Genomic DNA, 24,740 nt, shown 5'->3' with positions numbered 1-24,740 from the left:
ATACACACAACATCCCACGAAGCGCGGTACATGAAGCCTCATGGCGCTCTTCTGTGAGCTTTGAGTATCTCGATGCTGCTGATAAACTCTCTCACCAGAAGTAAGGGTCGACGGAACAGTACTTATCAAGATACCGCGTGATTACGACGAGGGTGCACACACTGGTAACAGTAGATCTCATGAACACGACCCATATTCAACCGGTTTGGCAGGGGTGGTCCATACGGTGTGCTTTATTAATATGGAACACGTATCAAGGCAGAGCAAATGATACAAACTTCCATTAAGCGATTGGAGACCCCGTGACCGGGATTCGCTGGGGTAACCAGGAAGCTATGAACAAACGCCCATATGAATTAGAACTTTGGAAGACCTCGTGAATTTTGAACTTCTTGGTGATGGAGCCGTGTGCACGCAAAAACGGTCTATAAAAGACAGTGTGAAGAAGTACCCGGAGTGAGCTCTGCCGGATCGGTGCGGCGTCAACTCGGATAGCTGATGAGTGCATCGCACACACTGATGCTATGAGATCGGGGCGCCGGAGGGGCGGTGACAAACGTATCTGTAATACCCCTACTACTACTTGTAACATATGATATTAATAGCATTTTGCGATAGAACGGAGATTTGAAGTGGAAGGAATTACAGTGGACGACTCACTTTGATTAAAAAGTTCAAGCTGAAGAGAGCTCCGAGTTAGTTGCTCTATAAGGTGCTCGTAGATGCTATAACACAAGGTCAGAGACAATGAAATGTATTGTTGTGGACAAGAACAAAAAAAGACGGAAAGGTTAGTATTTTGAATTGTTTGTATAAATCAACAGGGCCAATCGGAGTTTTAAATAGTATTATCTCTTGTAACGGTTCCTCCCCGTTAACGACTGCTACTTGTCCTTTCACTCATCTTCATCGTCAGTCATCGTGCCGGGTGCTCTTTCTCTTTAAACCGCCATCATGGCGAACGTAGCTACCCGTAAAAAATCAATAGCAGCAAATCCCGGTCTTGTAATCGAAACTCCAGTCGCTAACAACAATATCCTCAACAAGGCAGCTTCTCAATCAACATCTCTCTACCAGCAATGCTCTTCATTACGAACTCGTTTAATGCGCATCCCTGGCTTTTCCGATTTCTTCATACTGTCATCTCAGTCAGGCTCTCTTCGTCAATCTACCGATCCTGTCACACAATTATGGGACTGCTTCTCACTCGGAATATCACTCTGTTTCCTATACGAACTTCTCCCTGGAAGAACAAATCCACCTACAGTCAAGACAGATCCTTCCGTTTTCGACGTCAGTAATGAACGCGCAAAGAAACACGCTATTGCAATTTTTGTCATGAATATCAAGAATCTGGACAACTGCGAGCAGTTCACAGTGACAGATTTATGGGAGAGACACTCTACAGATGGACTGGTCAAGGTGCGCGCATGAGTTATCCTCATCGATCACTCTAACACCCCATTATGGCCTAGGTCGTCAGCACCGTGACCACCATTGTTAACATGTTGCCGTCTGCATTATTTGATGCAGCGCCTTTGTCACCACCATTGATGCCTACGCATGATTCACTTGACTCATTAGTGGGCGATATACAGCATACGCCCATTCCTGCCTGCCCGCAGGATACCGCCCGGAATAATATTATCAGGGAATTGGTAGAGACCGAACGGAAATACGTCCAAGACTTGGAGGTCATGCAGGCGCGTACTCTATATTTACATTCAGGATTTCTTGTTCAAATTTGACAATAGAGATATGCTACGGCGTTGTCCCAAAGCAATACAATTGACCAAGACACCATCCACTACCTTTTCCCAGGACTGAACAAACTTTTGAATTTCCAAAGGAAGTTCCTTATTCGATTGGAAAGCACCGCAGAGATGGCGTGGCGGGATCAACGCTGGGGACTTCTCTTTCTGGAAAATGTGCGAGTTTTTCAATTGTATCCCTCTTACTTGTGATTCTTATTTGTGATTCTTTCTGGGAACAATAGGAAGAGGACTTTGCAGTATATGAACCCTACTGCGCAAACTATACCAATGCAGTAGATCTAATGGTGGCCGAGGAGCAGAATCTTTCGGTGAGCTTGATAGTTCCTGTACCTTGGGCTGTTCCACCGTATGGCGTGGCGACATATCCTAAAAATAGGAATATCCATATACTGATCGCTGTCCTCAGGTCCATAATAATTTGATCAACGCCAAATCGGAATTGCCTGCTTTTTTGATCAAACCAGTCCAGCGAATTTGCAAATACCCACTGCTCCTTGACGTAAGATAATTTGGCCGATATCTAATCATCATGAATCTGACTGGATGCTTGTAGTCACTCATTAAGGCTACATCTGCCACTGATTACCCGCAATTTGAGGAACTGCAAGCTGGATCGGCTGCCGCTAAGCGCATTACCGACAAGATCAACGAGGCACAAAGACGGGCCGAAAACGTCCAGACAGTTAAAAATCTGGAAGGCCGCGTACAAGACTGGAAGGGTCATCATTTATCCAATTTCGGTACTCTTCTCCTCGACGATATATTCACCGTCACCAAGTCTGACGTCGATCGGGAATACCACGTATTTCTCTTCGAGAAGATCATACTTTGCTGTAAGGAGGCAGTACCTCCCCCTCAAAATAGCAAACGCGGTGGAAAGAATAATTCTATTCTTAAGAAGCAGAATGGCTTACATGTGCCTGCTCCGCCACCCATGACTTCACCAAACAAACGCAAGGACACTCCTCTCCTACTGAAAGGTCGCATCTTCTTGAACAACGTCACCCAAGCTATTCCCAGCTCGAACCGGAATTCAGTTGGTAGGTCTGCCGGCATTTGCAGTTGTCACACATTGATAATTTTCTTCAAGCATCATCGACAGTTAACCCCCATTCCCTGGCTGTGTGGTGGCGAGGCGATGATGACCTCGAGTTCTTCACCCTTCGTTGCAGATCCGAAGAGCAACTACGACAGTGGGAGGCTCAAATTAATCGCCTCATCAAGGAAGTTGCCAGTCGAAGGGCATCAGAACGAAATTTCTCCCAACTCATGGCTCAACACAGCATTCATGCATCCGTTCCTGCTGTGCATATGGCACGTTCACCGTCATATGTCCATGACCGTGGTTCCTCGTCGATGTCACATGCTCACCCCCCACATAGCCTTCCGCCTCATCCAGCCAGCACTCGTCATCGTGTCAATGCATACAGCACCAGTGATGATGTCTCGGTGGCTGGATCTTATTCTAATGGTGGCCAACCCGGCTACCCATCCTCCGAGGGTTTCGAGTTCGATCCAGAGGACGAGTGTGAGGATTACCCTCCTGCAAGCCTACCGCCATCCGGCCGTGGCACACCCATGGGTATGCATCGAATGCAGAGCATGCCTGTTGAGCCACGCGAGTCAACTATTGTCGATGACCGCCCCCGAGCCAAGACGGAAGACATCAATGGTCACGTCATGTCGCAATGGCGGTCGAACAATGGCGTTTTACCTCTGCCACCTGGAGCCGGTCCCCCTATCCCCCCTTCCTACCGTCCTGTGGCGAACAGGATCAATTCTGCTGCAAGCTTTGGAACAGACCGTCCGCCTCGAATGCCTTTGCAAGGCCAAATCAGCTCGTCGAGGCTGAAGGCCTTGTATGATAGTGGTGGTTCCCGTAGTGTTACAACATCACCAGCTATGAATGGCAGTACTGCACTTCCGTTGAGCAGATCGCGGAGTGCTAGTCAGCCTAGCGCATACGTACCACAAGTGCCTGCGCCTCCTCCTGTTCCTAGCAACGTAAAGTGGACTCACCGTTCAGAGGATTCTGCTACTTCTAGTAGCAAACGGGGTAGCGGATCGAGTCAGTCGACGGGTGGGGGTTCGTCAGAAGAGTCACCACACAGCTCCTCGCCGATCACTCCATTTGGATCCAGCGAATCATCTCTTGGTGGTGGTCCAGCTCTCCGATCTCCTCGGTCACAGACGTTTGAGAGCATGATATCTAACGGCGCCCATTTCGCTTTTTCACCTCCAGTCAAGGTGAAAGTCCACTTTAACGAAGACATATTCGTCATCCAGGTCCCGCGAAGCACAGAATATTACGACCTTGTCGACAAAGTCGGCAAGAAAATACGTCTTTGTGGTCCGCGCCGCGATGATATCCCTTTGCGGGTAAGATATCAGGATGAGGACGGAGATATGGTCTCTCTAGGCTCCACCGAAGATGTTCAAATGGCTTTCGAGTCGTTCCGACCAGGCGGACAGGTCACACTCTACGTGACATGATTCTACCCTCATCATATTGCATCGCTATCTTGTCTTCCGCTCTTCGACCTTCACATACATAATTTGCTGTTTCCCAGGCGGACTCACTTCTCTCTTTGTACATAATATATGTATCACTGGCATGTTCGCACCACATTCGTTCTATATGGTTTTCTCTCGCTTTCTGACCTCCTTGATTCAGGTGCTCATCGGGCTCGAAGGCCATCCTATGTGGTTCACATTTCCTTGACAACTCACATGGCTCTCTTCCTTCCTTTGTGCAGTACTCTGAATCCTTGGGTATTCATATCATCTAAAAGTGGAGCACTAGTCACGTGTAATTTTTATTAGAATACTGCACTCATTGCTACGTTTCAAATACATCATGTCTTCTGTACAGAGCTGTACAGGTATGTCTTCGCATCTAACATTGACAAGACGTGGTCTATATGATGAGCGGATCGGAAGGTAACCATTGTCAGATATCACAGTGCATCTGGAGAGATGTCGCCCAATGTGTACAGCTCTAGTGCACTAATGGCACTGTACAATGATTGTGCATCTCCACCGTGCTCCGATTGAGAATCAATTGTTTCCTGCGGTGCTATGTAAGCCAGATGATTAATTAGCCTGATAGATGCCACTCACATCAAAGTAATGATTGACGAGGCTGCGGGGTGCTACAAAAAAAAGTTTATAACGGTCAAGTGTACAGCAAGAGCACATACTTCGTGGAGTTTTCGGCAGCCGGCAGCTGACACCGCTTTGTAGGATGTGATATGCAACGAGGCCAGTCCTAGACACCGCTGATTACACCCGTTCTACCTCCATAATAGCATGCGACTCACCATCCTGTTTGATGCGATGCTCCTAAACCGCGTCCCGTATCTCCATGGAAAAACTGCCGAGATATAGGGTGTAAGCTCAGGCGTGAAGTATTGATAAAATATTACCTCATAAAAGGAGACGTAATCGCGGAAATGCGGGTCCTGGTCAAGCTTCACGTTCCCACCGTTGGTAGCCCTTTTGCCTTCCACGTCACGTCCAAAAATGTGAATTATACGATGTTGTATCTCCTCTGCCACCTCCACGAGGTTCATGTAATCTCCACTTCCTGTGGGACATTCAACCTGAAGAAGTGTCAGTGTGAAGGGACGTATAAACCATTTACGCTTACCTGCAGCTCATCGCCGTAATATTGATAAAACCGCTGCAGACTCTCTATCAAAAGGAAGTTGACAGCAAGCCCTGAAAACCGATTAGAGACGCGCAATCTCGGATTAGTTAAATGAGCCTACAGATAGGCCCTCTCCAATTTGAGTTTCCACCAAACATTCCAGAGTGAGATTCTCCAGGCCAATATCCTACCTCATGCCAATCTCCGTTCACCTGCATCCCCCAAGGCTTTTCCTTATGTAACTTAGATAGACTATCTCCGTTCATTAGAGCAGCCCAGCGACCACTACGTGGAAAATACTTACGAACGAATGCCATATTCGCTGAAGAACTCATCCTCGTCTAGCATCTTCTCCAGTATGCGCACCAGACGTTCTTTGCTGGCCAAAGCAAGTAAACGCCGTTCGCCCCTACCTCCAGCTACCACATGGTGAATAGAGCACGCGAAAATATGTGATCGACTCACCCCTCATATTAGCCATATTTCTTCCCGATATTTCAGGCCGGTTATCGAGGAACCATTCCATGCGCTTCTTGAATCCAGGGAATCGATTGATTACGGCAGGTTCCAAAACAAGGGTCGCGTAGAGAGGAATGAGACTGACAAGGCTCCTTACGGGAAGCTGAACCGAATTCCCTGGACCAAACTCAATGGCATCATAGTACATCCCATCTTCTTCGTTCCACAGGCTCGACTCGTGTTCACCTGATCTATAAGTCATAGCATCTGCGATGAATATGAAGTGCTAAGATAAAGTAAGCGGGTTTGTAGAATTTGACTCGCAGAACTGGCCCACCTCAAAGAACTTGGAAGCAATGTCTTCATATACAGCATTGTGCTTTGCCAGTTCAAGGGCTATGTTTAACCTGACAAATAATGAATATATAGCAAAAAAAATCTGGGAGTGCCACGGAGCTCACATATTCAAACAATAAAATGCCATCCAAGCAGTGCCATCCGCCTGACGCAGGTTTCCACCCGTGGGGAGTGGCTCCGAACGGTTAAAGATGCCGATATTATCAAGTCCAAGAAATCCTCCCTCGAATACATTGTTCCCCCCAGAATCCTTGCGGTTAACCCACCTCAAAGCGGCAATCAGGGGTGACGAAGGAGTAGAAAAGCGAACTCATACTTACCACGTGAAATTGAGTAGTAACTTCTGGAAGACACGTTCCAAGAAAGGCATATCTTCCCTGCCAGTAAGCTTACGTTCTATTTTGAAGACTCTAAACGTCGCCCTACATCACTATCAGCGATGCGATCCCGCCATCGCGGACTAATTTACGTACCAGGCATGGACCTAGTCCACGGATCATTTAGAAGGTACACTCGCCAATAAAATACAGACACTCACCGGTGGGTTTACATCACTAAAGTTCCATTCGTACGCAGGAATCTGACCATCAGGCTTCATATACCATTCTCGAGTCAATATATCTAATTGCTTCTTGGCAAATACAGGGTCCACTACGGCGAGGGGGATGCAATGAAATGCTGTGTCCCATGCCGCAAAGAAAGGGTATTCCCACCTGGAAAGCCTTTTGTGAGCTACAACCTAAAACAACTGAGCTGCCAACATACTTGTCGGGCATGGAAAGAATATCTTCTATGTGCATATGACGCCAGTGCTGTGGACTAATTAGTGCTGAATAGATCGGTAAGCATATTAGACTAACCTTGTTACGAATATGTTGGCGTCCAGGTGGAGGGGGAGGTTGGGCTGGATCGCCTTCAATCCACTCCTTTTGTACAAAGTAATAGAACTGCTTCGTCCAAAGCATGCCTCCAAGTGCTTGCCTCATGACTTGCTTCAAGTCATCGCTAATGGGACCAAAGAGCAGAGAATTATAAAACTCATTTGCTTCTTGCCGGCGCTCCTCTACGACATCATCAAAAGCACCCTCGTCTTCGAGGCTTCTGTCCCTATTAGGAGAAAGTGGAGTCAACTTCAGACGAACCACGGCACATCCACCTCGGCCTGGGACATCGCGGAAGATATAGTGCGCGGCAGACTTGGTTCCACATTTTTCGGGGCTCACAAACGACAACTCCCCGAGTGGAGCGTCGCGAGTAGGGGTTGATACTGCTGGAAGTGGAGTACTCGAGCCATCCATCCCTTGTGAGTCTGAGCGCTCTCGCTGAGGTCTGTGTGATGGAATGATATGATCGTGAAAGGCATCTTTCACGTATACACTCTGATTCGTGCCGCCATATAATCGGCGGAAATTTGTGTTGTTTTCTGTAAACAATAAATCTGGTTTTATAACAGCATCTTCATCACCAACAAATTCCCCGTCCGGACCCATAGGTGGGGGAGACGGTAGGCAACACAGGAAGTTCCCCCCCATTTCAGGGTGTTTAACCTTGATGTAGCTAATATCACCATTGGTAGTGGCAGCGGATAGAGATGGCATGGGCGGTTTATGTGCAGGCCAAGACCAGGTATTCCTGAACCACAGTTGCGGGATGATATGCAAGGTAGCGGGGTCAGGTCCTCGGTTGTAGCTCGTAATACGGATGTAAACATTGTCTGGATCGTCTTCGTCTTTCGCATACTGGATATTTTGTTATCACCGATTATTGCTACACGCAGGAGAAACCGACCTCCATGAAAACATCCCAGTAGCGATCGTCATCGAAGACGTTCGTATCTAAAAGTTCATACTCCTCAACGTTCCGGTCACGGTGAACGTTCTCATTCACTAGTTCCTCGTATGGATAACTGCGTTGAGGATACTTATATAAGAACTTCATATATGAATGAGTTGGAGTTGAATCCAAGTAGTAGTAGATTTCCTTGACATCTTCTCCGTGGTTTCCCTGGTGGCCGGTGACTCCGAATAGCCTTTCCTTCAGGATGGAGTCCTGCTCATTCCAGAGAGAAAGTGAAAAACAAAGGCGCTGATGACTGTCCGAGATGCCACCAATGCCATCTTCGCCCCATCTGTACGCTCGGGATCGGGAATGTTCATGGGGGAAATGACTCCAGGCGTCACCATTGTCTGAGTAGTCCTCTCGTACAGTTGCCTAATATGCATTGACTTCATCAGTGCGTGATCACCGAGACGAGGCTTGCACCTACCCATTGCCTGTCGCTGAGATACGGTCCCCACCGCTTCCAGTGACGCTCACGATTCTCATCCTGCAGTAAACGATATTTCTCAACTCCATGATAGTCCACGCCTAATGCTTCAGATAACCGCTGTTTATAGCTCTTGATCAAACCATATTCCTGAGTTTTGAGATCCCCTGAAATAGCCTTTGAAGTCTTTGGCGGTGGTTTGGGAACCAGTGGTGCCACAAGTTCTGCCTTTGGGATTTGGATGGTCAGTCCAGGATCACGCGAATCCGTTTGCTGAATGTCCGAGCCATTGGTATCTTCAGCCCCTCTAAAAAGTTTCTGCTGCAGGGTCTTGACGGAATCTGACAACATGATAGCGGGAAGAGAGATGGTGAAGCTGGGTATCAATTCTGTATGCAATGGAGGTGGTGCATTTGAAATACTAGTCTACCAGTGGAGCAGACTCAGGCTAGGCCTCACGCCTTATGACATCAATCAATAAAGTTCAAGCGACCACCCACGTCACAAGTTTTATAAACCAAGATTATCAATGGTGTAGGGAAAAAGAAGGGGTATGCGTGTAGTATACTTGTCACGTTTGTTGCAGATGGGCCTCAACACGAAAAACAAAACAAAAACCGAAACAACCTAGATTGGCGTATATAAGTGAATCAAGCCTACGGAGTGACGTGAGATGATAAGTGAGACCCGCCCGCAGATCAGATGGGAAAAGTCCAAGGGAAATATTAGAAGTTGCCTGGAATATGTGAATGATTTATAGCTTTAATTACCGCTTCACCAGACTGCATCCCCCGCCAGCAGCACGCTTTGCGTCCAATCATCCTCGCTAAATTCATCGTCGTCTGGAAAGGAGACATCGAGATGACGATAGGGTGCTCGCGAGGTCATCATCACCGGAGATCTTGGAAGTCCACCGGGTAATACTGGCGTCAACAGGGCCATCGACTCACGAGGCTCCGCAGGCACATTCTTGGCAGTTCCATGCCCAACAGAAGTAGCAATATCCGATTGCTCTTCCTCCTCAATACCTAGCGCAAGTGAGATGGAAGATGAGTCGATTTTTGTGTTCAGCACGGGAGGGAAGCTAAATCTGCCGGTAGATTGAGCTGTCATCATGGACACTGGTGACTCCGAAGTCGACGAATTCCGTGAATATGCTGGGGCGAAGTTGACGGGTGAAGACACGGGTGAAGCAGAGCGTTTGGAAAAGAGTAAGTGAAGAGATGGTTTTTTCATGCGTTTTGCGCGGGAAGCAAAGGAGTTGGATCGAGTGATTTCTGCCTGTTGGACACCAGGGAATGACATAGACGGAGTTGATTTGCGATGCATAACTGTGTGCAGCTGTGCGAATTCTCCGCCAGTGGAAGGAAACTGGAATTGTGGTTGATCAGGTCGAGACGTGGGTAGTGAGATAAGTGTAGGATCAGCAATAACTAGGGTGTGTGGCGAGGTCGAGGTTTGAGGTTCAGTGATGTCATCCAGGAATGGAAGACGCTTGGAGGACCGAATGGGAGATTTCGACGATATAGAAGGGCTGGACAACGACGACGTTGAGGAGGAGAGCGACGGTAGGGAGTAAGGGTTTGGAAGTTGGATGTTGACTGAGGGCGGGGTTATGGGATGTTCGCGCTGCGAGGACTGCGACAACGAAGAACTATCATCTGTATGTGCAAATGATGGTGTGTCAGATGTAGATCCCGCAGCATCCAGACTCTGCCTGGTCGATATTGAAGACTGTGATGAGCTAAGATCAACAGGCGTATTCGCTGGTGCAGTGAGTGGCTCAACCACGTCGTCGGTAGGAACCTCTGGAAGTGCCCGACAGGATTGGGTGTCGTCGTGCGTTGGGCTTATCCTATCATCTTGGTTGTCGAGCTGTTCTTCTTCTAGAACGTCGTGAAGGGATGGGACGCTCTCCCGCGAAGGGCGGATAGGAGCAACCAGTTCCTGAACTTCATCCCAGATACCTTGGCTTTCACATAGCGCCTGCAACAGGGACGGATTCATGGTCAAGCTTGGACACAAGACAAGCAACAGATTGTTCAATGGCATCTTCGTGTCTTGACTGCGTTGAGATGTCGCGTTGATCAGCTCTGTGACTGTGAGTAGAAGATCACGATTTTCTTGTGGCAGGCGGGCAATCAGCGAAGAGAGTGCCTTGCGGAGTAGCTCTGATGGTGGATGCAATCCAGAGAAATTTGGCATAGCCAGAGTAGACAACGAAGGAGGCTTGCGCAATCCAGGGTGGATGTTCCGTGGACTTGGGGTAGGTTCCAACGTATTGTGTGTGAGACGCTCCGATGTCATTGCGGCTTCGAACGAAGTCGACAGAGCATTCGTTAGAATTGGTTCAGGAACTAGGGTACGTGTTAGGAGCACGACATGCACGATGCGATCAGCCACGTACGTTCGCGGAGGTAGGCCTTGAAGATGGATGCTACAGCATGAGGGTCGAGATCACCAGGACTGCATTGAGCGATGTCGAAGTCGGCACCTACGAAAACAATAGTAACCAATCCAACTGCATCGAGGCGTAAAGCTTACCAGTATCAAATTCTGATCGTAATTTTGCGACATGAGATGACCTTCCATTAACACTAAAAGGGAAGAATGAGATAAATACCCCCTGATAACAAACGAGATCGTACCGGAACAACCCAAGCTCCTGTACACCCCAGGTAAGGATGTGCTGCGCACACCTGACAACCAACGCAGGTAATTGACGACTCTCCAGCGCAGCTGAAGGAAGACTTGGAGCACTGCTTAGCGTGCTGTCTGCATCTTGTGTGGCGCTGCTGTCGAACTCCTTGGCACGCAACGCGGCGCGGACAGAGTCAATTGCTGTGTCCCTTACGCATGTCTTCATATCTCGTCCAAAAACAAGTCCGCCAGCAACACCGGCACCTCTAGGACTCAGGCGGACCGGACCACGCAGACGCTTTCCAAGAATAGGGACAGTTGATGCCAAGAGTCCCTCATGGTCCGAAGATGAGCCAGCCGAACTGACACTCCAACTTCCAGAAGATGCGTGAGGTGCGTGTCGGTGCGTCTTCATAGATGGCTCATCGATACCAGAAGTAGCCCGTGAGAGGGGCGAGCGATTGTTGTGTGCCCAGCCTGGAGGTGGTGGGTAGCCCGAAGTGGAGGAAGAGGCCTTGCCCCAGACGCGACCCATCTTCTCAACCGCACGCCTAGCAAGGCCAGCAGCAGGGGCAAGACCAGTTATGCTGATAGCTGTCTGTCTGAATGATGGTGGCGAATGTGTTCCTGGCGATGCTAGCGGAATGCGTCGGTGGGGTGCAGGAATGTCTGGCAAATTGCGCTCTGGGTGCAAAGGAGAAGATGAGCGGCTATCCAATAAACTATCATTCGTGCGTGACGGGACAGGTGATGGCCTTCTTGGGCTAGAAGGCAGGGCTGAGAATTCAACAACTGATCTTCCCTTATCCCCTAATACGGATCTGGGAACAACGGGAATGGTATCCATGCTCATGGAAACGGTCGCTGCAGTACAATCCGGAGCCGTGGTCATCAATGTTAAGGGAGGGCCAAGATTGACAGACTGTGAACGCCTGTCCCGGCTCACTTTTATGGATGACGCTGGTGATCCAGGACCGAAAGGTGACGTAGAGCGTAATGGCGTGTGGAATCCCTTCTCCGTAATCCTCTCACCATCATCTTCTTCTTCAGGCATATAATTATCGTGGAACGTACTCAAGCGCTTGCTAACCGGAACGATGGTGTGATTCGACTGCAGTGATTCTGCCATTGAGACTGGGCGAGGGCCTCTTGTTCCAAATCCAGGCTTGATTGTGTGATGGCTCAACGTAGAATCGCTCTTTCTCCGGATCTCCTTCATATCCGATTTCTCGAGATCTCTTCTTTCATTCTCCTTGGATGCCACAAATTCTGAAGCTTCATCTGTTCTGCGCATGTAATCCAAAGCTGGCGCAATAGGACTCGTGGTAGTCATTACCGAGACTCGCTGGTCGATGTCTGTGTTCACAGGTGCGAGGCGTGACACGGGATGTGGCGCAGTAATCTTCGGTGGAGGCGGTGGAGGCGCAAGGCTCACCGCAGGTGAGGCGGGGGCCGAGCCTGAATGTTTCTTGCTGAACACATGCGAAGCGAGGGAGAGAGTCAACTGTTTGGCCCCGTATGGGCGGGATGGTGCGCTGCGTGGGGTTCCAGGGTAATCCTCGTCGCCACTCTGGGAGTCCTTCGCTCTGCTGCCACTATGCTGCGATGAGCCAGAAGAGACATTGAGAATCTCGGATTTTTTACGTCGTCCACCAAAGGCACGGGCAAGGCTGAATCCTGTTGACAGACTAGTGCCCGGCAAAGTAGGAGCTGGTGATGACGGTGGTGAAAGTACCGTAGCAACCTGTGGGCGGCTGTTTACCTGACCCATTGAAGGTGCAGAGGGAAACGAGCAAGGTACTGGGTTGGAAATAAGACCACCTGAACGACTCTTGAACGTGGAGGAACAAGATGTAGGGAGTAGCTGATCGGTTGCGATATTGAATTGGCTAGAAGGCCCTGCAGGCAGCAGCGTGGAAGATGCAGTTGATGAAGACAACGAGGACGAAAGTGATGCCAAAGACATGGAGAACGGTTGCTTGATCTGGACAACGTGGTGGTCCTGAGAGTGAGAATGATTTCCAAGCATGATGCTAGTAGGCGACTAGACAGATTCGGACAAACACGATATAGACTCGGGGATAGCCTTTAATATATAATTATGGGTCTGAAACGCAAGGGAAGGAAGTTAGTACAGATCTGTTACAAGTGGAGAAAGAGGCGTAAAGGCACGAAGATAGCAATGCGGTGAGTGTGAGGATGGAAGCAGAAGAAGACAATTACAAAAGATAATGATAGCATAACACGTACCGTGCGTATTTAAAGTAGCATGAACAACAATGATAGGATCAACAGTGATCCTAAGGGCTAGACGGTTTGAACAAAGATATTCGTTTAACCGGTTCAGTTAAAACTTTAGCTCGACAGATTGTTGCCTAGATAGTCCAAACGGGTCAGCCAGGACCGCACACCGGAACGCTGCTGGTTACAGCGCTTGACTGCGCTCTAGATGATGGTGGTCAAGAAACAAAGAGGCAGATTACCGCCCGTCGTCGCCGTGTGCTTTCCCTGCTAATCGCCTTGAGGCAACCGTAATGATTCAAAATGAGGCAAAGTCTAAATTTGCATAACACAGCCACACACATATACAAGTTCCGGTGCCAATATCAATCCGGATTTCTCCGTAGACCATTCCGCGTACGGTTCCGTCTCAAGTCACACTATACCATTCTATGCTACATACACCATATATACATACTACGAGGGAAAATATGTATATAAAAAACAATTATGTATAGTGTGTCCAGGTGATATGTCGTTTATCTAGATCTAGTGTAGATAGATCTTTATGGCGTGACCAATAGTTCCTTCACCAGCTCATAGGTGAAGAATGACGTGGCGATACTAGGTGCAACTTTGACTGCTCAAATATTTCAGTCTATGAAAGTCATGTGGACAATGATTCACGCTCACGTAGATTTGGCCATAGTCCACGATACAATCCTCGGAGTCCTTCCGTGCGAATGATAGAACGTAATGCATCAAACGCACCATTGTAATGATATCCCAGCCCTCCATCGGCCATTCCAGTCACTTGCATCTTCCGTCTCAGCACGTCGAATGGGTATGTTAGAGTTTGTGATATGGATCCTGCAGTAACCGATCAGAAACCCCCTGGAATAGTGAGTGTAGTGCGAACGTACCAGCTATCGCTCCGCAAGCCAACTTCCTCACAATGTTATTTTTTCCAGGAGGTGTCACGACCCCACGCAACGCCTCGTATGTTGCAAAGTTGATGCCTACGTATGGTGCAACTCCAACCGCAGTAGTAACTAGGCCCCGATAAAGACCGGGAACTCCACCCTCTTCTCGCATCACTTTCAATGTCATCCCGACCATGGTTAGCTCAGCTCTCTTTGATACCGTTTGGTTTGATGAGTTGGAAGAAGTATGATATGCAGACGCTAGAGCCTGCTTCGCCCCGGATGTTGCCATAACCGAGGAGCTCGGCAGTGCTTGTTTAGCCTGCAAAGGTATGCTAGCTGTTGCGATCGACAATCTTGACCGTACAAGATCTAGCGGATATGTCGCGCCTGCGGAATATATGAGATAATGATAAAGTAAAATAGGTAATCGCTGCGCACAAACAGACGTGATCCCCGCTAGCGCACCACTAGCCAGCCGTTTTGGGGTATCGAGTTCCTTTGTCCCATAGGCCGTAAACCACTGAGAAAAATTAATGAGAGGGCTTCAAGGAACCGATAAATGACCCACACCTTCTTCAATTGTTCGTACGTAGTGAACTGTACGGCGCTATAAGGCACGATTCGGAGGCAGTTAATCCCATTCCCTCTCATAAAGCCTCTAAAGCCTTCCTCCTTCCACATCCTGACAAGACTCCGCCAGACCCCCTTGTACTGACCATCTGACGTTTGCGGTTGCACTTGTCTGGTAGCGCAAAAAGAGTTTGTAAGATCGAGCTGTGTCCGGAGAAAAGAATGCAGCGGTGATCCGAACAGACGGAGATTGAATCACCATGCAGGGACTCACTGGATGATTTTGAGCCTTTCTAAAGGACTAACGACTGTGCGTGAAGCAGCCCCGGCAGCTCCACCTGCGACAAAGTATGATGCTATCTCTGGCATCCAGAACCTTTGCTTTTGTCCGTTCACAGCTGCCATACTGTGGGAGATTTTCGGCTGTGAAGATTGTGACGACTGTGTGGATGTCATGAGAGCTTGCGCAAAAAGTGCATGAAGAGAGTGATTAAGGGTTGTATATGATAGTAGGAACGTGAAAGGGAGCGGGTGAAGCAAAACACAGGGCTCAGCCTGTGGTGCTATGTATACGGACAAGTACTTGGTGTGTGCAAATGAACGTTTGAACCGTCTTGATCGGTGTGGCGAACAGAAGCATCACGTGATTCAAATTTGGAGCACAAGGTTGGCACAAGGCCTGAACTTTCTTGTTCAACGTTTGGAAGTTTGAACAGCTAACGAAATGGAAACAAAACAAAATTCTACAAAGTAACCGTATTTACAAGACAGAGTGAGCTATCCAACTCTGGGCTTCTTTCTGGCAGAACCTCCCTGACCACCTGAGAAGCTTCCAACGGCTCCCCCACTAACGCTACCGAAACTAGCAGTACTACCTGGTTTGGATTGTTGGGAAAGATTTACCTGAGACTGCTGTGATAGGTGCTGCCCTTGAGCCTGGCCATGCCCCGGAGCTACTTGCGACAGTGTCTGTGCCTGTGTGGGTGCAGGTATGCCCATCATAGATGGTGCCTCATCTTGAGTGATTCGCCGTTGAGGGGGCAGATGGTGAGCGGAAACGGGAAAAAACACGCTACATTATTGTGAGCGACAACGAGGAGGCTACATGAAAACAGGCTGCATGTGACGTACTTTCTTGTCGGCCGAAGATCTTCTTGAAACCATTTGTGTGCTAGCGCTTCTTTGGCCGTTAGGCGCTTATCCGGATCGTACGCGAAGAGCTGGCGAATGAGATCATAGCCTTGCTGCGAACGGATGCGTGTTTGGCACCACTCAGCGAGGCGATTTGGGTACCTGTAATAATTTCGGTCCAAGGCCATTCCGAATGCAAGGGAACAATTCACGTGTCAAGGCGTTTCATATTCTGATACTCCGGCATGTCTTTGAGGCCTGACCAATCCTTTTCTAAAAGAAGTGAGAAAAATGCACTGGTAAATATGCCGCCTCTTACCAGTTGGTGTTCCAAGAACCTCGAAAATCTTGAGTAGCTGATCGCGCTGAAAAGGGACATTTTTCTTAGAATCTAATTTTGCCTCCTCGCCCTTGAATATCGGCCGGAGACTCGCCAACTCAGCGAAGACGCATCCAACAGCCCAACAATCTACTGCCTTGTTGTAATGTTTTGCACCTAATAGGAGTTCGGGAGCTCGGTACCAGATAGTGACAACAACTTTGTCACCCGCAAAGAGCGGCTGAAGTGGTTGGTATATTAATCGTGCAAGCCCCAAATCTCCTATTTTCACCACACCAGATGCAGTGATAAGGATATTGGCAGGCTTAAGGTCCCTGTGAAGAATATGTGCAGAGTGAAGGTATACCAGGCCATTGAGAAGCTGATAGATCAGGGACTTGAGAACTTGTGATGCGATCTGTATCCGAAGGGTTTGCGAATAGTGATGTATTACTTGCTGCGCCAAAGCGTGGTCAAAGAAACAACTCAAAATATTAGACAGACAGGACGTACAAGAAAATCATGTTCAGCATATTCGAAAACCATGTATATCGACTTGTCTTCTAGGATAACCTCCTTGAGAGCAACAACATTTTCATGAGAGATTTCTCGATTCAGCTAGATGAGTAACTGGCCGCTGAAGCCTTCTGATGCAGAACAAAATGAACAAGCTTACTGCGATTTCTCGAATAGCGCTCTGACTGATACCAGTATATGTGACAACATCTCCTTCTTTGTCTGGCTTAAACTTTTTAATCGCATGGATCTGCCCGTCCGGCTCCAGGCTCTGCGCCTTGTACACGCGACCATACGTTCCTGAAGATATGAAACCAAGGATGGTGTACTTGGACGTGACAGCCTGGTGTAGGCGGTCGCGTTTATGACGATAGAAGCGCATTGGATCAGATTGGAGGAGCGTGTGCGACCATTCTTCATGCATTGTGAACTGATTTAAAGCTGAAAATTGTGCTTAAGTGATAATGGCTTCATCAAGACGTAGTGGATCATATATAGCTCACGCTGTCATCGTATACGTAGATCCATTAGCGGAATTCGGATTCATTCTCTTCATCACATCCGTTCTCAAAGACTCGTCATATCTCGTGTTGACCTCGAAGTTATACGAAAACATGATGCGTGGTGCAGACATAGAAGCCGCCGCCGCTGGGTCCTGGCACAGTAATGGCTCTCCACCTCAGGTCCGTGAGGCAGCTGGAGCAACTCGTCCATATGAGCCAATTCGCGTACCAAGCGACGAGTCTTGTGGTCCATCTTCCTACCGTCCTTCCGTACTTGCTAGCGAACGCGTCCTTCTCTGGACCACTCCTCACGGCGTCACTTTTCAAAATCAGCTAGAACAACTTTATCCAGAGTCCTATGTAGTCAAATTATTCTTTGTCATGGCAGAGTCCCTTGACGAACGCACTCGCAACGACTACGGTGCAGGCCTGCTACATTTTAATCAATTCTGTGATCGTCTCTCCATACCGGAACAAGACCGCATGCCTGCCTCTGAGATCCTTCTTTCCATCTTCATTGCAGATGCTGCCGGTTCTATCTCCAGTAACACCGCGAACAATTGGCTTGCTGGCCTTCGCTTCTGGCATGTCATTAACGGCGCTCAATGGCACGGTGAACGCTCAGAATGTCTTCGTCACGTCCAGCGTGGTCTTCGCCTTCTCGCCCCGTCAAACTTGAATCTCCAGCATCCTCCGATCACTCTCGAGTCGCTCATTCAGTTACACCAAGGCCTTGACTACTCCAATACCTTCGATACGGCAGTCCTAGCCATAGCTTGTCTCATTTTCTGGTGTGGTTGTCGGTACGACTTTCATTGGTTTTCTTTCACCCCCATCTGACTTGAAATACAACCAGTCTGGAGGAACTGGTCATTCCCGCTTTTGATTCCTTTGATATGACCAAGCACGTAACCCGCTCTATCTTGCCCATTGTCACTCAAGAGTCAAACAATGTACGTTACTCGACCTTCCACATACCATGGACCAAAACCACCGGTAATAACGGCGCCGACATCAATGTTACCTCCCGAGACCATCTTACATGTCCTCATGCAGCCCTCTTTCGTCACCTCGAGGCCAATCCCAACGTTCCATCTCACGCTCCTCTCTTCTCCTTCCAGACCCCCACCGGTGCCTGGACTTCCATGACTGAACAGTGGTTCCTGAAGCGCTGCAACCAACTCTGGGGCCCCTGATATGAATCGGCGGAGCCAGAGTTTCTCGTAGACCCGGGGTGTGTTACCTCAGACGTAGTCACCACTAAAGGCTGGCACTTTCTTAACCTATCAACGCCGCATCGCAGCCCTTAATGATCGATCCTGCTTTCTCGTATATCACTGCTCTCGTTCGCATACATTCAGTCATACAATACATGCAACGTCATCGTATTTTGCTTCCCACTGCCGTATCACGCACTTCCCATTCACGCATTTCGCACGAGAATCACCGTTTTCCGTCATTGCTGTTGTTATGTATCAGTAGCATACCACACGTTAGAATGTCACAATTTGACCAGGCCTGGCGTTGCGTTGGCGAGGGTTACTTGAAGAGGAACTGATGTCACTCGGGCCGCCGTACTCTCATTGAAGGTCTAATCTGATTCCATTTCTGCACACTCGACTACAACACGAAAGGCTAAGAGGGTGTGATTCAAGCGCTTTGCTCAAGACTGTGTGTGCAGACGCGATCGATCTGGTCACTTCGTTTTCCTGCATGTCACTATCAATTTTGCTTGTCAGTCACATAAATCCAATTGATGTCGTGTCTCGCGCCTCGAATTCAGGAGGTGGCCATTTAATACTATCACTGAGCTAGTGCCTCTACCACAACTTTCACGCCCCATGCCCCAGGATCAGTAACCCGCTCAGCCTTCAGTTTTATGCTATCGACATATGCGCTCCTGCCAGCCTTTGCCTCCATGTCTTTCGTCCCTTCAGCAGCTTCCCTAGCGGCCTCCACGGCTGCCGCAAGGCCGGACGACAGCGTACCGATGAACGCAGCGAGAGGGTCGACCAGTGTACGAGAAGGAGGACGTGCCCGGGTATAAGTATACAGACGACCTAGAGCAGCTTCTAGCGCTGTGCGCCATACTTCTTGTGTGGCGGTCGAGGAGGAGCTTTTAGCAAGCGCTTGGGCGAGGGCGGAGAAGAAAATTCTGACGCATGAGGATTATGAGATATGAATCAGACCAAAAGGGAACTTCACTGACGAATAGAGGGCTCCGCTAGTTCCTCCCATCGCGTCCTCTGCGATACGAGAGATTGTGATGACGCTGCCAAGTACATCATTACCGGAGATGCTGCCTTTGCTCAAAGCCTCAAGCACAGCTGCATGTATCTAATGAGCATGCATGCAGATCATGATAACAATGTGAAGTACCTGTAGCACCACCTTTGAGCGTAAGTCCGCAGTCCCCATCACCAGCGATGCTGTCCATATATGTAATCTCAGGCTCAGCAGTGATGAGGGCCCGGCATGCACGCTCTACGGCACTGTTGAATTGATTGATATCGGGGGCTTTGAGTGAGGCTGACCAGGCTTTCGCGTGGGTTACAGTCGGGAGGGACGAAGAGACAGATGGTGGCTTTGGGACAGACCTAGAGGACCACTTCCATCCTGGGGTGTTGGTACTGTCGTCGAGTAAGGAAAGGATGAGATCGGCGGATGGAGTTCCCGTGTCGTTTGCGGCGGGGAGAAGGAGCACAGTAATTGAAAATCCAGGCATGTTGAGACTTGTCTAGTGGGGGTTATCATCAATTCTAGCAAATCTAAAGGGGTCCAACAAACCATGAAAGAGCCAGAAAGTATGCGCATGATTTTAATTCCAGATTTGTCTAGAGCACGCCTTGCTTCGGCGACTACTCCGCCGAGCTCGAGTTCACTGAGACCTCCAAGGTTATTGACAAGAAGAACAACACGGTCTGTGCTGTCGTTCTTGAAGGGAATGAAAGACCGCTCTTTGTCTGTTGTGGAAGTGATCATTTCGAGGAGAGTGGGGATGAGTTCATTGAGAGGTGGAACAGGAGAAATGCGGCGGTGACCACTTTCGTTGTGAATTCCGAGGCCGATTTCGAGCTCATTTGCACCTAGATGTGTATCGGGAACAGCGGTGCCAGGAACCTGCATGAAGCGATAGAGTATTGTGAATATAACGATGCCCTCAATACCCGAACGTTGACTCATACATGACAGTGGTCCAGACCAACACCTATAGTGCCGAGCCTGGAGGAAACGTACTGGGCGACATCGTAGACCTCATCTACAGAGGCACCAGTTTGGGCGAGGGCGCCTGCAATTTTGTAGACGAGACAAACACCCGCGAGACCACTGTAGGATGTTCAAGTGATGTAGTGGGATTTCGAGAGATATCCGTACCGTCTTCCGACAATACTACCCTGGGTTTTTCCTACAGCAACGTCATCTCCTACGATGACGAACTTGACACGGTCAGCTTTGTTGGGGTAACGGGCCGCATATTCTTCTTTGGCTAGACCAAAATTGAGAACATCGCCGGTGTAATTCCTACATACAAAATTTGTAAGTGAATCTCATCTACAAGAGGAGCCGAACTCGCACTTGACTACGATGATAGTGCTAAACGCAGTCACTGTTAGCAAATGAGATTACATCCATAGCAATAAAATCACCCTTTTTCGTTATCAATCAGATCTATTGCACGGCGAACCTGACCAGCACTTGGAGAGGCAAAGACATTTCCACACACAGCAGCTTCGTGGATGTTGGTTAGGTCACGACCGTATGAAGAATATAGCGATTCTGCTAACCGGTCAAAGCCCCCTGGCCTGCATTCAGGTCAGCGTGTACTGGAATGTAATGCGAGGGCTTACTATTTACCTACGAAACCTGAGTGGGATGGCTCATGGCCAGAACCACCTCCACAGAGCAGGGCAACTTTGGAGCGGTCCTGATCAGCTAGGTACACGACTACATATCTTTTCAGTAAAAGATCCTGGACATTAGGAGTCTGTGACTTTACCTCTATGAGTCGGATCAAGAGCTAGATGTGTATTGATTGTACACAGTCCTTCTAAGGAATCGAGCACGAGAGAGGGTGCTGTGTTCAGGAAATGCTTGCCTATGTTCGAAGTTGGTGAGCAGTTATTACATTGATAAGGCCTTACTTTGTACGACCATGACTGCGGGGTGGGAAGAAAGGAGTTTACATGTATTGGAAATCTACCCCGAAGCGAGGTACGAGTTAGGAATGAAGACTTGGTTGTAGCGGCTGTGCAGCACGTGGCTTCTCTTCTCCACCCTACCACACACTAGTGTCAGCAAGCCTGCAGCTGACCACCTTTCGGATTTTATTTTCTGCTATAAACTCTGGTGAGATCTGATGGCTCAGATCCTTGTATGCATCTGCATGTAATGAAGACAAGTCCGGCGGGGAAGCCGGTCATGAGTAGAGAGCACTCGACGAAAGTGCTATAGTGCTGGTCTCTCAAGCTCACTGTAGGAAGTTCCACCACACTCCTAGCCCATCTAACATATGTAAGGACGGAACAGTTGATCCCGCGGAAGCAATTCGCGTCCCACCCGCGTGCGTGTGCCACCTGAGCTCCACTGTTTACTCTCTTTCTGTAGTATACTTTTTTTGAGTGGCAACGGCCATGTGATTACACAACACAATACCGTAGATAGTATATAGGAGAAGTAGCAGCTCAGTGTATCCTAGTCTATCCTATGCTTTCAATCTTGACCCTAAGATAACTGAACCAATATATAGCTAACATATAACAATTGATATCTTTCTACATAAGGTGAGTCTGCAATCAAGGACTTGCAGACATCACACGCACCGGGTCCGATACGAAAATAAGTTGCGTAAGACTGTAATCTAGTAGTGATCGTGAATAAGTAAGAGTTGCGCAGCTACTGTCTAGATCTCGGGTATAAACATTACGACTGACGTAGTCAGCGTGAAAGCATGCGGTGCATGTATTGGTAAACACTAAAAATACCTGGGTAAATCACCTGGTCGCTTGAATGTAATCAGGAGGGGGTGGGTTGTCCCTGATGGTTGCAGAAGCACTTTGCATTGATGCGCGTCGCTGCACTGGCGTAGTTTTTGAGATGCCCATTGAATCGTCGGGCACTGGCAGCTGGAATATATTTTGCTGAGTGCCTGGAGCTTCAGGTAGAGGGCGGTGTGAACTTCCCATCTACGAGAAGAGTTGAATGAAGTCGTTCATGAAAGTGGAGACAAAATATGGCACCTACCTCGTCAACCGGATATTGTGTTGTCGAGCTTACTACGACTTCGTCTACCGTGGGCATGCTAGAGCTAGGGATATGTAGTCTATTTGCAGTACGAGGCGAACTCTGATAATCGTATTCTGCCTGTTGATATGACTGCCATGAAGTGCCTCGGGGCAAAGTGTCTTGGTGGATAAGACTAGCATTACTTCTTGTCTCCACTGAGGAAGAAGCACCCATATTAGCATTTCCCGGGGGATGTTGGGGCGTACGAATCCGATACAAGTCCTGCGACGCTGCCTGTGCCGATTTCCATCGCCGATAAAAGAAGAACGCAGCTGCCGATGCACAGAGAGCCACACCGAGAGCCACGACAATGCCTGCAATAGCCCCGGAACCTAAACTTCTGCCTCACGTATAAGTTATTGAGGTCGCTGAAAGTAATTTATCTCACGTTGAAGTTGAAACCGCATTGACGCTGCATACATGTAGTGGTCAACTGATTTGTGTGGGAAAAGTTGATTGATGTACGTACCTTGAAGTTCCTGGCGAACCGCCGGAGCTAGATGGACTTCCTGACGGACTGGAGCTTGAATTAGAGGAATTGGAACTTCCATTGATTAGTATCATGATGTGTGGGAATGTGCGAAATCAGCACATAACCATATTCACCTTGATGTAAGCAGTGCATAGTCTATATTGAGTGTCTGTCCGTTTGTTTCAGGAAGGTTGACGAGGGTCACCTTGTGTTGACCAGAGCCGAGATTGTCTGCATGATAAAGCATCACTTCATAGAAAGTCAAATATGCGGTGGCATTGTACTGGGTGGGTTGTTGAGAGTCGAGAGAGACGGTATACAGACCGTTGCCAGGGCCCACAGTGCCAAATATGCTGACAGATTCGGCTTGATAAGTTGCATATTAGCTGGGAATTACAAGTGTGTTCGTTGCTACGTGACGTGCCCTTGAATTATCGATTAGAACAACATGGATAACATTTGGTTCAGCACTCACTGTGAATGTCAAGGTCACACTGGCATCACTAACACTCGTGGAGCTAAATGACGTTATTGAAAACCTCCACGACAGCGCGAGAGAGATACTCACTGCCCAGTCCCATTATTGAACAGGTTTACACTGGTGGGGTTCGTATTCCACTCTGGCTGCTGATACTCAAATCTGGCGTCCGCGTCATCGACCATCTCTGTTGCTAGCAGGGTCCCGCTAAATTCAGTCTGCCAGACCACCTTTGATGAGCAACAACAATGAGCCGTTGAACTGGTCAAAGGTTAGACACACTCTACCATGTCGATATCAACGTAGAGGTTCCCAGTGGCAGTGTTTGTAATCGATACCGTATGTGACCCTTGTGCCAAGCCACTCTGGTTGAAGAGCACTTGTTGAAATAAATTGGCATTTGATTGGCCAGTGTTTCCCGCGAAAGTTGCGCCGTCAACCACCACGGTGTATGTACCATGATTCGATCTTTTAGCACCATATATCCAGAAGGCCGTGCCATTGAAGGAGAATGTGGCAACGCTTGATGTTACGTTCGATGTCTGGAAGGTCCCGCGGAAGTATCTGAGAATAGTTGTGTTATTCGTCAATCGCAAGGCAAATGATACAAAACACATACTGGTCTGCTAAAGGGTCATCCCCAGAGTTCCCCGGAGCCCAGGTAGAATCATAGTGTATCAAAGGAGATTTATCGTCGACGAGAAATGAAACCGACGACATCTTAGGCAAGTGCAAGGGGAAAAGAGATGTCAAAGCTGATCCAGTGGTCCTGTTGTTCAGCGGCTTTTTTGCTATCTTGGGACAACAAAATCATTTACTTTATACTGGCGGTGATCGTTTAATCTTTGGTAATACCTACAACCGAACATCTGCACAGGTTAGCCTATCCGCACGGTTTTGTCAATGGAAGTTGATGATCAGCGCTCTGGTTCCTATAGCATTGAACAGGTACTACAGCGACTGATCAAGATTCAAAGATGATCAGATTAGAGGCATGTGTGCAACTGAAGCTGCAGTACCTCGACGGCTGTGTTGCTCCATCTTGGTATGGAACTCCCAAAGCGCTAGAAAACACATCAAAATCCAAGGGTCACTTTGAGTGTGGAGAGTGTGGGGTCAAATGTTGACTGTCCGATAAACGAGCTGATACGCGTAAATAGACAGCCACAATTTACG

The 24,740-nt window shown here is 48.5% G+C and overlaps 8 protein-coding genes across 8 annotated transcripts; 2 read left to right on the top strand and 6 right to left on the bottom strand.

The window, feature by feature from the left end:
- Positions 1 to 954: 954 nt before the first annotated feature.
- On the top strand, positions 955 to 4,730 carry HD556DRAFT_1505149 (uncharacterized protein; the record flags this gene model as incomplete). The annotated part of the gene is made up of 7 exons (XM_041309015.1): positions 955 to 1,422; positions 1,476 to 1,694; positions 1,755 to 1,928; positions 1,997 to 2,083; positions 2,182 to 2,274; positions 2,329 to 2,815; positions 2,866 to 4,730. 7 exons carry the CDS (start codon positions 955 to 957, stop codon positions 4,266 to 4,268), a joined length of 2,931 nt encoding a protein of 976 aa, XP_041154193.1. The 3' UTR covers positions 4,269 to 4,730.
- On the bottom strand, positions 4,501 to 9,000 carry HD556DRAFT_1014955 (Six-hairpin glycosidase-like protein). Its single transcript, XM_041295882.1, has 18 exons — positions 8,507 to 9,000; positions 8,029 to 8,451; positions 7,101 to 7,979; positions 7,006 to 7,052; positions 6,779 to 6,953; positions 6,714 to 6,724; positions 6,561 to 6,662; positions 6,345 to 6,506; positions 6,221 to 6,290; positions 5,890 to 6,169; positions 5,729 to 5,843; positions 5,546 to 5,676; positions 5,425 to 5,495; positions 5,201 to 5,377; positions 5,096 to 5,148; positions 4,976 to 5,043; positions 4,896 to 4,927; positions 4,501 to 4,843 (listed from the first exon to the last, which is right to left on the bottom strand). The coding sequence occupies exons 1-18, from the start codon at positions 8,855 to 8,857 to the stop codon at positions 4,733 to 4,735; spliced, it is 3,258 nt and encodes a 1,085-aa protein (XP_041154192.1). The 5' UTR covers positions 8,858 to 9,000; the 3' UTR covers positions 4,501 to 4,732.
- Positions 8,957 to 13,643, bottom strand: HD556DRAFT_1014486 (uncharacterized protein). The gene is made up of 5 exons (XM_041295881.1): positions 13,397 to 13,643; positions 11,155 to 13,253; positions 11,051 to 11,103; positions 10,914 to 11,000; positions 8,957 to 10,863 (listed from the first exon to the last, which is right to left on the bottom strand). The coding sequence occupies exons 2-5, from the start codon at positions 13,173 to 13,175 to the stop codon at positions 9,281 to 9,283; spliced, it is 3,744 nt and encodes a 1,247-aa protein (XP_041154191.1). The 5' UTR covers positions 13,176 to 13,253; positions 13,397 to 13,643; the 3' UTR covers positions 8,957 to 9,280.
- Positions 13,644 to 13,789: 146 nt separating this feature from the next.
- On the bottom strand, positions 13,790 to 15,467 carry HD556DRAFT_1413446 (mitochondrial carrier domain-containing protein). The gene is made up of 6 exons (XM_041304243.1): positions 15,137 to 15,467; positions 14,863 to 15,034; positions 14,731 to 14,812; positions 14,290 to 14,679; positions 14,060 to 14,236; positions 13,790 to 14,006 (listed from the first exon to the last, which is right to left on the bottom strand). Exons 1-6 carry the CDS (start codon positions 15,316 to 15,318, stop codon positions 13,933 to 13,935), a joined length of 1,077 nt encoding a protein of 358 aa, XP_041154190.1. The 5' UTR covers positions 15,319 to 15,467; the 3' UTR covers positions 13,790 to 13,932.
- A 94-nt stretch (positions 15,468 to 15,561) lies between these two features.
- HD556DRAFT_1413435 (kinase-like protein) lies at positions 15,562 to 17,312 on the bottom strand. Its single transcript, XM_041304242.1, has 6 exons — positions 16,989 to 17,312; positions 16,826 to 16,930; positions 16,313 to 16,769; positions 16,206 to 16,266; positions 15,994 to 16,155; positions 15,562 to 15,934 (listed from the first exon to the last, which is right to left on the bottom strand). Exons 1-6 carry the CDS (start codon positions 17,250 to 17,252, stop codon positions 15,640 to 15,642), a joined length of 1,344 nt encoding a protein of 447 aa, XP_041154189.1. The 5' UTR covers positions 17,253 to 17,312; the 3' UTR covers positions 15,562 to 15,639.
- Positions 17,313 to 18,909, top strand: HD556DRAFT_1299852 (uncharacterized protein). Its single transcript, XM_041299461.1, has 2 exons — positions 17,313 to 18,134; positions 18,188 to 18,909. The coding sequence occupies exons 1-2, from the start codon at positions 17,443 to 17,445 to the stop codon at positions 18,525 to 18,527; spliced, it is 1,032 nt and encodes a 343-aa protein (XP_041154188.1). The 5' UTR covers positions 17,313 to 17,442; the 3' UTR covers positions 18,528 to 18,909.
- Positions 18,910 to 18,972: 63 nt separating this feature from the next.
- On the bottom strand, positions 18,973 to 21,568 carry HD556DRAFT_1413419 (dihydroxyacetone kinase). The gene is made up of 12 exons (XM_041304241.1): positions 21,474 to 21,568; positions 21,329 to 21,427; positions 21,187 to 21,276; positions 21,117 to 21,134; positions 20,979 to 21,060; positions 20,908 to 20,925; positions 20,707 to 20,853; positions 20,517 to 20,658; positions 20,119 to 20,451; positions 19,711 to 20,068; positions 19,541 to 19,658; positions 18,973 to 19,486 (listed from the first exon to the last, which is right to left on the bottom strand). The coding sequence occupies exons 1-12, from the start codon at positions 21,484 to 21,486 to the stop codon at positions 19,135 to 19,137; spliced, it is 1,770 nt and encodes a 589-aa protein (XP_041154187.1). The 5' UTR covers positions 21,487 to 21,568; the 3' UTR covers positions 18,973 to 19,134.
- Positions 21,569 to 22,322: 754 nt separating this feature from the next.
- HD556DRAFT_1449433 (uncharacterized protein) lies at positions 22,323 to 24,284 on the bottom strand (the record flags this gene model as incomplete). Its single annotated transcript, XM_041307596.1, has 10 exons — positions 22,323 to 22,514; positions 22,573 to 22,954; positions 23,003 to 23,026; positions 23,084 to 23,158; positions 23,221 to 23,452; positions 23,484 to 23,511; positions 23,562 to 23,604; positions 23,655 to 23,794; positions 23,852 to 24,128; positions 24,184 to 24,284. The coding sequence occupies 10 exons, from the start codon at positions 24,282 to 24,284 to the stop codon at positions 22,323 to 22,325; spliced, it is 1,494 nt and encodes a 497-aa protein (XP_041154186.1).
- Positions 24,285 to 24,740: the final 456 nt, after the last annotated feature.

The sequence above is a fragment of the Suillus plorans genome, assembly GCF_016647745.1.
Source record: "Suillus plorans strain S12 chromosome Unknown HD556scaffold_88, whole genome shotgun sequence".
NCBI lineage: Eukaryota > Fungi > Basidiomycota > Agaricomycetes > Boletales > Suillaceae > Suillus > Suillus plorans.
This window is presented reverse-complemented; position numbering and strand designations above follow the sequence as displayed.